The 14281-nt window shown below is 47.1% G+C and overlaps 1 protein-coding gene across 1 annotated transcript in view; it reads right to left on the bottom strand.

Moving 5' to 3' along the window:
• LOC142576446 (L-sorbose 1-dehydrogenase-like) overlaps positions 1-14281 on the bottom strand; it is a 46162-nt gene that overhangs the window by 6437 nt on the left and 25444 nt on the right. Inside the window, exons 6-10 of the mRNA XM_075686589.1 lie at positions 13750-13917; positions 7710-7857; positions 6864-7024; positions 3196-3373; positions 1827-2049 (exon numbers count right to left, since the gene is read on the bottom strand). Coding sequence (XP_075542704.1) covers positions 1827-2049; positions 3196-3373; positions 6864-7024; positions 7710-7857; positions 13750-13917 — 878 coding nt within the window. The remainder of the gene's footprint in view (positions 1-1826; positions 2050-3195; positions 3374-6863; positions 7025-7709; positions 7858-13749; positions 13918-14281) is intronic.

The raw sequence follows: 14281 nt of genomic DNA, 5'->3' as shown, positions 1-14281 counted from the left end.
AACGTTGGTTCTTTTTTGTTCAATAAACATGCACCTGAAGAAAACGGAACATTTTCTATCAGGTGCCCACGCGCATCTCATCGAGAGTCGCCCCACAGGGGGCTATGAGCGTTTAGATCACCAACCACTATGTATGGCGGAGGACGCTCACCGATGAAGCTTTGAAACTGTTTTAGAAAGTCGATAGCAAGGGGGGACGTACATCGAACTAATTGTGATTAGCTCACCAAACAGCACAGCTCGGACTGCAACTGCCACTTGGGAAGTTGAGAGTTTTATTTGCCGACATGCAATGCCCTTATCGACTATTACGGCTACACCTCCCGAGGAGGCTAGTGCATCATCGCGGTCTTTTCGGAAAGTGGTATATTGCCCTAGGAAGTTGGTATGTGTTAATTTTAGGTGTGTTTCTTGGACACACAGCACCTTTAGAGTGAATATGCGGAGGAGTACTTTAGCATCGTCAAGATTGTGGAGAAGTCCTCTCATGTTCTATTGTAATATTTGGGTATCCATAATGAGAACCAGGTCAGCGCTGTGTGTGTAGCAAGAAAAGTTAAGTTACCGGGCCCTTTGCCCCTCCCATTATGCGATGTTTATCTTTTTTTAGAGTGGTCGACAGAATCTCGCTGCTCCTTAGAGACTGATTGCGCCTTTTGACTAGGTATCCTGTCCATCGCCTCCTGAGAAGGGTGGACACCCGCCATTGTCAGAGATTTGTTTGTCGAGAAGGCCTCTTCTCAAGGGATGAGGCCGTTGAGGGCACCAGCCCGGACGTCGAAGGCCCCTTCTCGGACGGTGCAGCAGCGCCAGCCGCAGCCGCCGAGGCGGCGGGTGGCGTTACTGCCGGCTCACTGTGTGTGGGCTGGACGGCCGCCGGAGGTCGTTGTGGCGCTGCCCACTGACGCGCCACTTCGGCAAAGCGATTCTTTGGCAGGAAGGATACGCGCCTGCGTGCCTGCTTAAACGAAACATTCTCTTTGATTTTGATTGCCACTATATTTTTTTTTCTTTTTTCCAAGATGGGCAGGACCGCGAGTACGTGGCGTGCTCCCCTTCACAATTCCCACAGTGTGGAGTGTTCTCGCATGGCTCGGACGGATGTTCATGGTCGCCACATTTGGCACAGGTTAGTCGGCCACGGAAGTTCTGAGAACTGTGGCCGAACCTTTGACATATAAAGCATCGGAGGGGATTTGAAATATACGGCCTGACCCTGATTTCACATAGCCTGCCTCGATTGTTTCGAGCAGGCTATGTGAATGAACCGAATGTACGAATAAGATGCTTAGTCTGTATTTCTTTACCATCGCATCTCATTTTGATTCATTTTCGACTGATCACATTCTGGTCACTCCAGCTTTCAAGTAGTTCAGCCTCTGTCAGATCAATCAGGTCACTATCAGATACGACACCACGGCTGGTGTTCATGGTACAATGTGGGGTCATATTCACTAGAACGTCACCAAAAGACAAGATTCGGCAGCCTTTCATACGGATTCTTATCTCGGAGTTCCAGAGGGAGATCTCCGCTTGCAAGTTTGGAAACGTTCTAGCCTTGGCCTAGAACTTCGGTTATTGATTTCGACACCAGAAAAGGAGAGATCATTCTCGCTGACTTTGCGGTTTTCTAGGAATGTACATTAAATTTGGGGAAATTTTCACTATGATGATCAAAGAGCCTAAATACTTCTTTGGTGCGCAAGGAACAAACAGGCGCTTGCAAATACAATGTTTGGTGGGCTCGTGTCTCACCCTTGAAATTCTTACAAATCCCAACGAGCCCGCATAGATGCTCTTTGGCCACAGACATCGTCTATACGCACCTCAGGCGTTCGTCCACGACTGCTTCAGGGTGCGTGCCCATGGCTGCGGTGCAACACAGATGCCAGACCGGCTGTGCGAGGTGTCGGAAAGCGCACTCGATGTACTCCTGACTCCACTGGGGCCCTGCCTCGGCACACGGAGGAAAGGTGACGTTCCAAGGCTTGGCGCCGATGCTTTTCATGGCCTCCGTGTTCAGCATGCGGTCGATGAACTTCTTTGTGCCTGGAAGAGAATTGCGCATCGTCTAAAGCGCTCCCACTCGGTTCTCCGCTGCGCTTCTAGTTCCTTAAAGCGATTGGTGCTGTATAGTACTGCAATGCTTGTAAATAGTGAACAGTCGCTTCGGCATCTGAGTGCTTATTGCACGAGGGCATTGTCGCACTCCTATTCGGCACTTTGTAACGACTTTCTGCAAGGGTGGTGACATTCATGCAACACGCAAATATTGTGTGGTCGAAACAGAATAAGCAAATAGATAGCTATGCATTCCAGGGAATATCAAATAGGCGAGGGCAAATCGCCAACTTCGAATATAGGCTGTCTTTATTGAGACAAGCTTCAATCCATGGAATTCTCAGAAATATTCTAGGATTAGCTGCCTACGGCGATTATTCGACCTTGTCGCTGGTGGCGGTTTGTGAGAAAGTCACTGCCCTTGCGATTGGCTTCGTGTACTGTGTGTAGAAATTACTCGCCAAGAAATGCTAGGTATATTTAAACAAGCGAACGCAGTGGTGAACTTTTGCAACGTATTTAAAATGGTAATATTAGTTAAAAAAACATCGAGATTGTAAAGCGCAAAAGGGTACCCGAACCGAGCATTCAGAAGCGCCGAGACTAATATTCGGAGCCACGTGACCAGATATTTTTTTCGGCTCTCGGCTGTGCTCGAAGGTGAGCATGCGTCCGAGCGCACCGAGCTCGAGCGCGGGGCCAACAATTCACCAGAATATTGCATTCCCATTGCTTATAAGCCGCGTGTAAAGTGCACAACCAGAGCGCTGTGAAACGCTCGGAAGCTACCAGCCGAACGTACGATAACAAACAAGTAGCGGCATCGATCGACTCATACGCAGAGAAGGTAATCTTGGTATACTAAATGACCAGCCGTAAACATAACTTTTTAAAAACAGGTTTGTCAATGCAACACAAATATTGGTACATTCCCATTGCCACTCGTTATTCGTGCCACAAGTGCAAAAAAAAAGAAGGTTAGCTTACAACTGTCCTCATCAAACTAATATTGATTCGGAATTTCCAGAAAAGGCAGGGGGGTGAGTCTGTCGACGCTTAACTATCCATTATTATTAGGAGTTTGTAATATGCGCTGTGCATAATAGTAAGGAAACCGGCGAGTCATTTACTTACCTTGAGCGGCGGCCTTGACATCATCGGGGTGCTCGAAGGTGCCTTCGTCAATATCAGGGTAATCGTTGGGGTCCGTGGACTGCAGCGTGATGGAACCGTGAGACTTGGGTCGGTTGAGGATTGTTACCACCCGAAAGCCAGGCCGACCGTTCGTAGGCCCAATGAAGTTGTCAAAAGCCTGCCAAGAAAAGTCGTTCCAGAGACAGACGTAATTAGAACAAGGACATTTAAGAGGTTTACCTCGATTCACGAAGCTGTCGTCATACGCTGAGCCTTGGGGCTAGTAATTGACGTGAAAAATAAAGGGGACCGAGAACAGCTTTCACTTCACTAAAAACAAGAGGACAGCTTAGCTGAAAGTAGAGTAATGCCCTCAAATGTAATAAATTGCCCATATACACGGTTATGAGGCTGGGCCGCAACTGAGGTTGAGCAGAAGGTTACGGGTTTGACAGACATATTTCTTCAGGGACGGCACACAGTCGCCCGTTGACGTGCCATTGTTAAATAGAGCGTTAACGAATGCAGGGTGGTTGAAATCTATTCTGCAGACACTCACTGTATATGATTTTGTTCACGTTTTCGTCTAACTCAGAAATGTAGAATTTCATGCGCCACCAGTTAAATTAATTCAGAACACGAACTTTAGGTTAAAACCCTCAGAACCGTTAGATTGTACTAGCCGCTACAACACTGCGCTGTCTGCAGCACATAATCACAGTTGCAACTGCAAGTTTAATGGCTAAAATGTGCGTCCTCTCGCTTAACTTGAAACGCATTTGTTCGTCTTCTATGCATAGGAAGTTCTACGCGGAAGGGCCAAAAATAAAAAAAAGCAAGTGGTTGCTTGAGCAGAGACGTGAATGACGTCCGCTTCAGGTCCTACGAGTCGCCACTCTGTTTGTGGACACTACGAGAAACGAGACTTTCGGCGACATCAGAATGGTCCCTCGGGTGCCAACCGCAATTTTTCAACATCTGCTGGTCAGATAAAGAATTCTTTTTTTTCGCTACACATCCATTAGACTGAAGTGGCTTTCATCTCAGCATTTCCAGTCGACAGAAAGCTATACAGAGCCTGACAAGAGAGATGATGTAGTTGATATAAGTGATTGCCGAAGGTAATACTCGATCATGTCAATCCTTTAGTGCACAAACCGAAAAAGACGCAGGGAAGAGAATACAACACGAGTGCTACTATCGGTACTATCAAAGCTTTTCGGAAAAATGTGGGTTTTATACTGAAATATTGCGCATGCACCTAAATGCGAAGAAAAAATTAGACAAAAACGATTCGGGCAGAACTCATCTACGATGACTATTCAAATATGCGAATAGTCGAAATGTATCACTCGTGAGACGTGTGCTGCGGCCGAGCTCCTCTCTCGCACTCCCCTCTGCAGACGCTGCTCCATCTAGCGGTGCGGCCGAGAAGTCCGAACGTACGAAGCGAGCCAAGTTGCCGTCGAATATGTTCATTGAAAAGCGGCACATACCCGAGTTGCCGTAAAAGAGGTTCATTGAACAACCGCACATACACAGCGATACATGTCTAGTGGCCCGTACCTGCGGGAACGGCCAATATTTCTTGACTGCACTATCTTCAGGATCAGCTCATATTTGTGGTTAGGCTAGATAGCCGAAAGAAACAGGTCTAACAATGTAAAGAATGTTATTCGCGTTACAAGGAAGCATGTGCGTCAAAAACAGGGATAATATGCAAACTAACAGAGGATATGTAATGTGTGGATATGCCCACTCCAAAATATATAAGAAGAAAGGTTTTTGCTGAAGCGCTAGATAGAAATGCCAGACGCAACTCGTACCCTTTTTCTAGATCTTGCACGCACTGCTAGTTTCCCTCGTCGTCTGGTCCACGTGTCGGAACGAACCGCTGTACGCCCGAACTCCACTTCATTGGTAATCTCGGCCTTGCATTGCTAAGTTAGAGAAACGCACTGGTCCTTTCGATGCATTGAAGGGTCCTTCAGGCGCATATTTGGACACCCGCCATTCTGTCCCACGCGCACAAGAGTACACTCGAGGGGACTGGACTACATAGCCTTCTAGGCACATGACACAAACCTGCTGGCATGTTTTGTCAAGCATGCATCTTTTGCCTGCGCCGCCTCTTCAGTGCGCTACCGAACTGCTGCACACACCCCACTTTCTTCTTAGCGGAAAATGCAATGTTAACATCGTGTCGAGACCTTAATTTCTTCAATTGTGATAATGTATTAGGTTATTTATTATGTCGGTGGCTGTACGTCTACTCCTGTCATATTTCGCTTTAATTCCCGGAGCAGTTTTTGCCGACGCCAAGGATAACAAACCCCGCTTTTTAAAGTGTCCTGATGTGTTCCGAGACCGACTCATAATATGCGCCCAAGATTTGGCCATGGCTGATCGCAAGTATCCAACTACGATAGCAATGTTCACAAGTGTGTCGACCACTGGCACGCAAAGTCCGCCACGAAGCAAACGCAGTGCGAAGGTACAGTTTAGTGTACACAAAGCTGGGGCGTTGTTTTTGGGTTTGAAAAGAATATCGAAAACCGCTGCTTACATTCCAAATTATGTTTATCCGGAGCAAGAATGCCCGCTTCATTTCACGGAAACCGTTGCACGAATAAACTGAAGATAACCACGAAGTTCTGTTTCTCATCCCGCGGAATATATTTGGCCAATGGAAAAATTCAGCCACTTTATATAAACTAGAGAATAAGGGTAACCGAGGGGCTAGATTTTTGGCAATCATCACCATATAAAGCCAGCACACCATGAAGCCAAGGAAAAGTATGCGAGACAGTAGCTATGGTCGAAGTTTAAATGCAGAAAATAATAACAAAAAGGGAAATGAAAGCAGACTAAACGAAAACTTGCCGCCAGTGGGAGCCGAACCCACAACGTCCGCATTACCGTATTACACGTGCGTATTGCTAAATTGACCAATCACTAAAAAAGTAATAGGTATTAACGTTAATTTTTTCCGCACTTTTATTAACATTGCACAAATACAGTAAACAGAACGAGCTGGCCTGGCTCTCAACGTGTCCTGTTGCCGTTCACACGCTGTTTATATTCATTGAGTATACCTTTCAGAATTTTACTTCGCAATCTTCTCTCGTTTTCGTCTGAGCACATCTGGCAGGGAGACTGAAAAATTGGCGAATGCGTGCTGGGGAGAAACGCTGTGCAGTGAAGCACCAATAACTTGCTCAAACGACTGTGGCTACGCCATGCCACGATGCTCGGGGCTGCTTCTTTATGAAGCGCAGCGAGTCATTGTTGCTGGGGCTAGGGGGAGCAGCGCGCAACAGGGCCAGTGAAAAAAGCGAAAAATCATGTGTGATTACTTGGCATCAACGTCCGACGGGGCCATTGCTATGGGGCCATAGAAAAGCTGTTTAAACTTGTCGGCCAACGACTGGCAGACCTCCTTTCGGCGCCCTTCATTCGTTAGCCACTTAGACTAACTGTAACGGACGCCTGCAAACATTCACGTTCCTCGAAAGAATATCCGAGTGACTCCTTCTGCTGTACAGTCTGCTTAACCAATCACCGTCGCTTCTTATTACGAACGCATGCATATAGCTGAGACACAGGAAGTATAACGCTTGGGTTGAGTTAGGTCGTGCGTATTTTTGTCCTCGTGATTAGCACCTCACCTCTGGCTGAAGCCCTACGGCTACCATCCACGCCTTCAATAGCTCGCTGGCTGGCGTTGCAGACAGTACTGCCGCTTCGACATCCGGGATTTCAGGATCCGTCGCAAAGTCGGTGTGCAGAAACTGCAAAAACTCGCCGCCCGCTGGTATCGATATAGTTCCTGGTTCAGAGGGTTGAGCAGAAAGAAACAACGATATCAACACTGGTATGGGACATTGCTGCACGCAAGAGTACTGGGCAAGAGCCACTCGTAATGATTGTCGGTAACAGTGTGCCATCGTCAGTCCCTACTTTCCATTATCATGAAGCAAGTTTTCATCATGATGACGCTCACTTCAAGATGTGTGCACAACAGTGACTCGTGTTTTGTACCTGAAAAAGCATGAATTGATGATAAAGCTTAAACCTTAGCACCTATGAAACGACGTAGCATGGCACACTGAATCAGCGTCACAAGAGCCTGGTGACACCGTTCTTAAGCAATCATCCAAAGAGCAATAAATGCTAATCTGGACATCGGGAACTAGAAAGTGTTCACCGATGCGGTAGATTGCGCTTAGACACTGCATCACATGACTTTCAACAACGAAAACCAAACCCTGAGTGTGTGTGCGACAGACAGACAGACAGACAGACAGACAGACAGACAGACAGACAGACAGACAGACAGACAGACAGACAGACAGACAGACAGACAGACAGACAGACAGACAGACAGACAGACAGAGACAGACACACAGAGACAGACAGACAGAGACAGACACACAGAGACAGACAGACAGAGACAGACAGACAGAGACAGACAGAGACAGACAGAGCACGTGAATTATCGATTGTTTCCTTACCACTTCTGTTGCTCGCATAATGCGCTATGTCATCCAAGCTAAACGGAGGAATTCCGGCAACGATGTCCGTGCTTACGGGGACGCCAATCATGAGAGCCACGTGGTCCTGCAGGTTGCGTCCAACAGGAAGGTCGGCGACCACCGGAATCTGCAGTTACGTGGAAGTGACCGCTGTTAGACAACATGCAGCATGTTATTACCTGATCATGTGTGGTATTTTATGGCGCAAAGACGGGATATGGCCAAAGAGCACCATGACATTATTACGGGGGAGAACACTTACAGGGGTGTTGCACATAACCTGATACAAGAAGTTTTAGAAAGGTGGTTAACCATAGCTGAATGAAACGAACAAGATATGGTTTGCCGTCATGTGCCGGTCATTACAGCTCTTTTGTATTCCGTTGAATTCGTTGATTAACTAAAATCAATTAAGTAAGATGTTTAATATTCATTTTAGGTCTTAGTACGTTTCGTTTCATTGTAGAGGGGGTTCAGAAACAACCTAACCAATTTTTTGTAGCAACGTACATGCTACGTGGCGATGGTTTTCAGTGTTTAAGCAAAGCCCGCGAAATATGAAACAGGAAGACTTGATTGCTCTCGCACGGGCTATTTTTATTCCAGCAGTCTCAACCTTTCGGATAGTATGTATTTTGCCAGCTTTCCCTTTTGTTATGGCGGCGCGTTCTTCTATCCTGAGGCTATCTCCTGGAAGATGGTCAGGTTGGTGGTGGACCTAAGCATGGTGAATCGAAGTTTATTTTGATTTCTACGCGCTTCCTTACACTCGTAGTTTCACTAGCAAACACATCGCTTAGAGGGCAATCCATTTCATTCGGGGATACATATTGACGTCGCATCAATTATAAACGCAGGCAAATGTGCCACGGCATCATCGATAAGAAGTGTACAGATGTCATCCCAGATCAAATGACTGAGCTCTCTGTATCGTTTCCAGTCGACGCGTCGACTTTCTGCCGGGGCACTTGTGCAGAGCTTTTGTTAGTTTTACAACATCAGCTTTTGTTAGTTTTATAACAACGGGAAGATGGTCATTCTCGTATGGATTCTTAAATTCCACTCTCGGTAGGGCAAGAGTGCACTTGATGCGATGCTCAAAGCTATAGATGAGAAAGTTTTCTTTGTCACGCTGTAGAACGCTCGCTTTATTTAGCAATCTTGCACTTGTGGAGAAGTTTTTTATTAAGCGCCCGCCCACATCACGAGAATCTCCCTAAAGAGTGTTATGTGCATTCAAATCTCCTACTACAATATAAGGCTCGAGAAGTTCTGCGGTATAGCTCTAAAATTCTGTTCTGGAAAGTTGATAGCTGGGAAGCATTGTGGGAGGGAGTGTGTATTAAACCACTCACATTCAAATGTATTATCTGCTTAGTCATTTGAAGTGTTTTATGCTGTGTCAAGAGAGTTAAATAAGTTATCTCACGGAGCCTGCAAAGGTACCATGAGATACGATTTTTTTTCCCAGCGCGCTCCACGGAGCTACGCCGTTCCTTCGGCGTCCGGGACGCCGGGGTAGAGCTGGTTGCATCTATCGACTCTTCAGAGGAGCGCGATGACGTCCACTTAGATGGCACACTCGAAGGTTTTTTGGGCCTGTCTGCAAGGGCCGTGGCACTGGAACTGGCAGGACCGGAGGTCTGCTGGCCTTTCATGGCAGGAGACGGAACAACACTAGCTGCTCCGGCCAGGGTGCTGATGGCGTAACCGCCGTCACACTCCGTGTGACTTGGGCTGCCGCCGAAGGATGTGCTGCTGCCCTCAGTGCGTGAAATCAGTCTATGATGGATTTGATTGACTGTGGCGGACAGAAAAACGCTTGCGCACTTCTTGGGGGGAAATGTTTAGTTTCATCGCGAGTTCTATTATATATTTGTCTTTCTTCCATGATGGGCAGGATCGCGAACGGGCGGGGTGGTCCTCCGTCACAGATGTCACAATGGGTTGCGAAAGTGCAAATGTCTGAAGAATGGTATTTTGACTAACATTTTGCACAAGTAGGGCGCCCTCGGCAGCACTGAGACACATGCCCAAGACGCTGATTATTGTTGCTATAAGTTGTTATCTCACGGAGCCTGGAAAGGTCCCATCAAATATAAACTTTCCTTTTTTTCCGGCGCGCTCCACGGAGCTACGCCGTTCCTTCGGCATCTGGGACGCCGAGGTAGCACCACGCGGATTGCCGAAGGTACGGTCGTGCATGAAGCTTACAATATCCGGTCACGATTAATTAAGGGAGGTTACTCGTTCTAAACGTAATTATGACATGCTTGGTTGTTATTTTCTTGTCGTCACGCTTTATAATTTTTTGTACCTTTAACACGTTCAGGTCCTTCCATCCATCCAACAGCTCGCCATCACTGTCACTGAGGTCAAGGAGAACGTCATAAGAAATGACGCCGCGGGCAGTGTTCATTGACCTGTGGCGCCATAATGAGACAGGATTATGAACAAGCGCAACGAGTTCTGACAGTTTATAGAAACTTGTCACGCACTTCAAGAAGAAGGTCGCCGCTTACCATTTAGTTACGTTGTAACCTGGGCCGAGACATTTTGCGACAACGAATGGGGATATCCTGTTGGCTATGTAAAATGCTTCCTTTGTTTCATGAAGTTGAACGTTTTATCAGTGCGCCCACTCTTCAAGGAGGGGATAATTTGAAGCCACATATAGTATTACTGTATTTTGTAGCAATGCCCGCCGCTCACCTCAGAGTCCAACCAGGGGACGTCACAGGAGTAGAAATATTCCATTCTGCGTACGCCAGCGGTATTTTCTTTATGTATCCTATACATACATCCAAGGCTGGATATATTACACAAGGTTAACTCTTGCCGCCCGAATTTGGCACTGCAGTTTCTACTGTCACCTTTACGACGCAGACCGTACGAACAGCTAATATTTCACATTACAGAGATGTCACACCATATAAGTGATGCAGGCCATGAAATAACCTTCCAATGCTTCCAAGTCACTGCGGGATTATCGGCAATGATCAAGCTGCCCGCTCAGCCCATATTGAGGAGCACCACGTACCAATTCCACTTTCTAGAACTGACGCAGCACGGAAACTCCGCCTGCTTGCTCGGCAGTGCACCACGTCGCAATGGAATGAGCCACATTTAAGAAATATTCGACTGTACCCCCTTGACCCAACGTTAAGTTTCCGAGCGCTATCACAGCTTCGCCGTGGAGACGCCACGCTCTCGTATCGACTGTGGATGGGCGTTGCCTTCACCAAAGCCTATGCATTCCGCATAGGGATGACCGACACCTCAACATGTGACCCCTGCGGCCATGACGAATCAATCGACCATATTTTGTGCGCTTGCGCGCAGTACAGTCCTCAGAGGGAATGCCTTCGCCACGAACTTGACCAACTGGACGACCAACCGCTATCGGAAAAAGTAATCCTACACTACCGAAGGGACCTAACGACACAGAAGAAGGCCGTGCAAGTGCTATTGCGCTTTCTGCGATCTACCGGCCTTTGCGAACGTCTGTAACTGCAACGGCTTTTGTGTGTGTGTCTCCATGTGTGCGTGTCCTTTTTTTGTTTATTTTTAGCGTTTTCCTCTCTGTCATCTTTCTAAACCCTATCTCCCACCCCCAGTGTAGGGTAGCAAACCGGAGACTGATATCTGGTTAACCTCCCTGCCTTTGCTCTTCATCTCTCTCTCTCTCTCTCTCTCTCTCTCTCTCTCGTGCCGCCCGAAAAATCTGAAAAGAGGTGAACGACATGAAAGGTGGAAAAGTGGAATAGACAGGAAAATATCGAAGGAAATACAAAAAGGCGACTGCCGAATTTCTCCGGGTGGGTCAGTTAGTATGTGCCGTGTACGTGAAGTAGATGCCAAGCAGATGTGTTGGCGCCACCGGGGTGCCTTAACAGTGCAAACACCCCACATTGGCTCAACCCCCAGAATTCCCTCTTCGGGGACACGGCAAAGCCGTGCACGGCTGCACGCTGGATAGTTCAACCCCCTTGTGCTCAGCTCTATGGTGTCGCAACACACCAAACGCCTGCAGATGGAGACGCCACTGCGGGTAGCACTTGATTACCTAACGGGACATTTAATGTAAGTGTTAATACAGTAAGATAAGGCCCTAAATTTATCAATAGGGAACGTAAACTCAATTTCTGCAATTTGATAATAAAATCATGTCATACTCTAGCCCGATAGTGAACGCCCTACGAGTGACGGGCACCGGAGGTTTCGGAAATGTTCCGCCTCGTAACCTATAGTGCGACAGCACCGCTACCGATGGAGTTATGGCCATTACTGTAAGTCTAAGTTAGATATCTTATGTGATTCACGCGGCCAGGCAATGACGCTCATTCCATTGCCGGACTGGCACATTCTTTCAGTCAATCAGTGTCGCGCCCAAGCTGTCAGTAGTGGTCCAAACAAGGTCCAAGCGATCGTTCGCTTCCTAGGGCAACGTCGCGCATCGGTGACGAGAAGTGGGCTAAGTGGTGTTGTTGCCGTACCGATATATCGGCCGAAGAAAATTAGAAGGAAAGGGCGCGGAAAAAAGGTGAGGGGAAGACAGTGCACGGCGCCTTCCACGTCTCCTTTTTCAGTTCTTATTTTATGTCATAGGTCAATGTATTAGCTAAGGCAGCCATTAGTCTTCATTCACCTTTCAGGTGTCTTGCAGAGGCTGGTGACTAGGTGCTCTTGTTGAAGTTTTAGTGACTAGCAACTAAGCACGTTGCGGCATCGGCGTATGGCGCTCTCTGTAAATGCAGGTTTGGTTATCGCGTTTACGGGCATCCCAGCATGGAAGAAACCGGTGCTATGGACGTTCAAATAAAAAAAATGTCTCGTTGAAGTTTGTGATCGCGCACGTGCCATTTGGCTGCGCCACCGTGAGTTAGCGGCCCGTGGGAATAATTGGCACAATACATCTGCAATGCAAAAAATTTGTTACATTCTCCCACTACTCACCTAAACAATTTTTTGAACACGCCGTAGTACCATTCAGACCAGTGCATTTAGTTTTATAGATAATAAAGTAAATAGACTTAATAGAGTAAATTCCCATTCTTTAAATAAGCACTCTTATCCGTGCGACTATCGTCAGTAGCGTAGATTGACTCTACCACAAAGCATGTATTCAGTGTGAAAGCTTGCCATCGCCACACCAGTGGATGCAAGTGAGAAGGTGCGACATGTCGCACATAGCCGGGAGGGCACGGGCTGAGTAGTCTATTGAGTCCTAAAAGTATATCTTTGGGTGTCACAAGTGTTTAGGTTAACAAAATTGTAAGAAGTTCCTTGCTATATGCTCACAACGAAATATGCCATATACCACCTACTCGTGATGGAATATTTGGGAGGGCGGATATTAGTTGCACGATGTTTGCTAATGAATGAGGTTTTACTATTGTAAATCTTGGCAGAGGTTGCAAAAGTAATAGATGATTCATATCCGTTTGGGAGGAATACTAAGATCATCACCAATTTTCACGTAACAGTCACTGAATACTGCTAGAAAGGCATTGCCATTTGAATAAGTTGTTGATCGCAGTGCTGCGTGGAGAGTATTTTTCGAAACTCTTGACTGTAACGAAAATGTACCTCACATATTTTGAGAATCGATAGCTCGAAACTTGTAGCAGTCTGAAAATTTCTGTTAAGAGGATACCACTTAATTATTGATCGTATTGAATTTGCGCAATGAAGGCGTTTCTTACGCCGAGTGATAACTGTGTATGAGCGCTAGCCGGTGAAAATCAGTCACCGGAAAACAAGCAATGTACTTACATTACACGTGTGAATATCGACAATAAAACCAGCGTAGGGAGTCGAACTACAACGAACACCGCGGAGAACGCCGAGCAAAGTCAGCACTAGCATTCGGTTTTACCACTATACACAGGTTCTTTGTCCAGATCGAGCAGACAGAAGTTTAAAGGTCAAATAACAGGACATCCAAACCACTTGTAACAAACCCTGCCAGTGTAATGTTTGGACAAGTTGCCGCGCGTGGGCGATGCGCAGTGACTACCTGCAGCCGCTCCAACTCCTCTCTGGGACCCACGCCGGAAAGCAGCAAGAGCTGAGTGGAACCCACGGTTCCTGCCGAGAGGATGACCTCCCGACCTGCCGACACGTTCTGCTGCTGGCCGTACCTTGTGAACGTTACGCCCACGGCGCGCTTGCCATCGAAGTTCACCTGCGCTCCCATTGAGAACAATGCAAATTGCCAAATACACTTGATTGGATTACGACGCTTGACTCTGTAACACACTCTAGAACTACCACTACCACGTCTGCATGGGCGAGCAAACTTAAGATTTACGCAGAGAAATCTCCTAGATACTATGGTCAACGGAAGTACTACCAATAGTTGCGCAACTATATAGAAAGCGCCATGTAAGGGATAGCGTTGCCAACTTTCGAGTCCGGGAATGACTGATCCTCTCATTGCCAAGAGCCACGCCGGTCTGTACGTGGAACAAAGTTGCAAAATTTTTTTAAGTGCCACCATTCCGTGATTTCCCACAAATTGCAGTAGTTGGCAAGCTTGCACAGCGTCT

This window comes from Dermacentor variabilis, chromosome 1, assembly GCF_050947875.1.
Source record: "Dermacentor variabilis isolate Ectoservices chromosome 1, ASM5094787v1, whole genome shotgun sequence".
Lineage (NCBI taxonomy): Eukaryota > Metazoa > Arthropoda > Arachnida > Ixodida > Ixodidae > Dermacentor > Dermacentor variabilis.
Note: the sequence above shows the minus strand (reverse complement) of the source record. Positions and strands in the feature narration are given on the sequence as shown.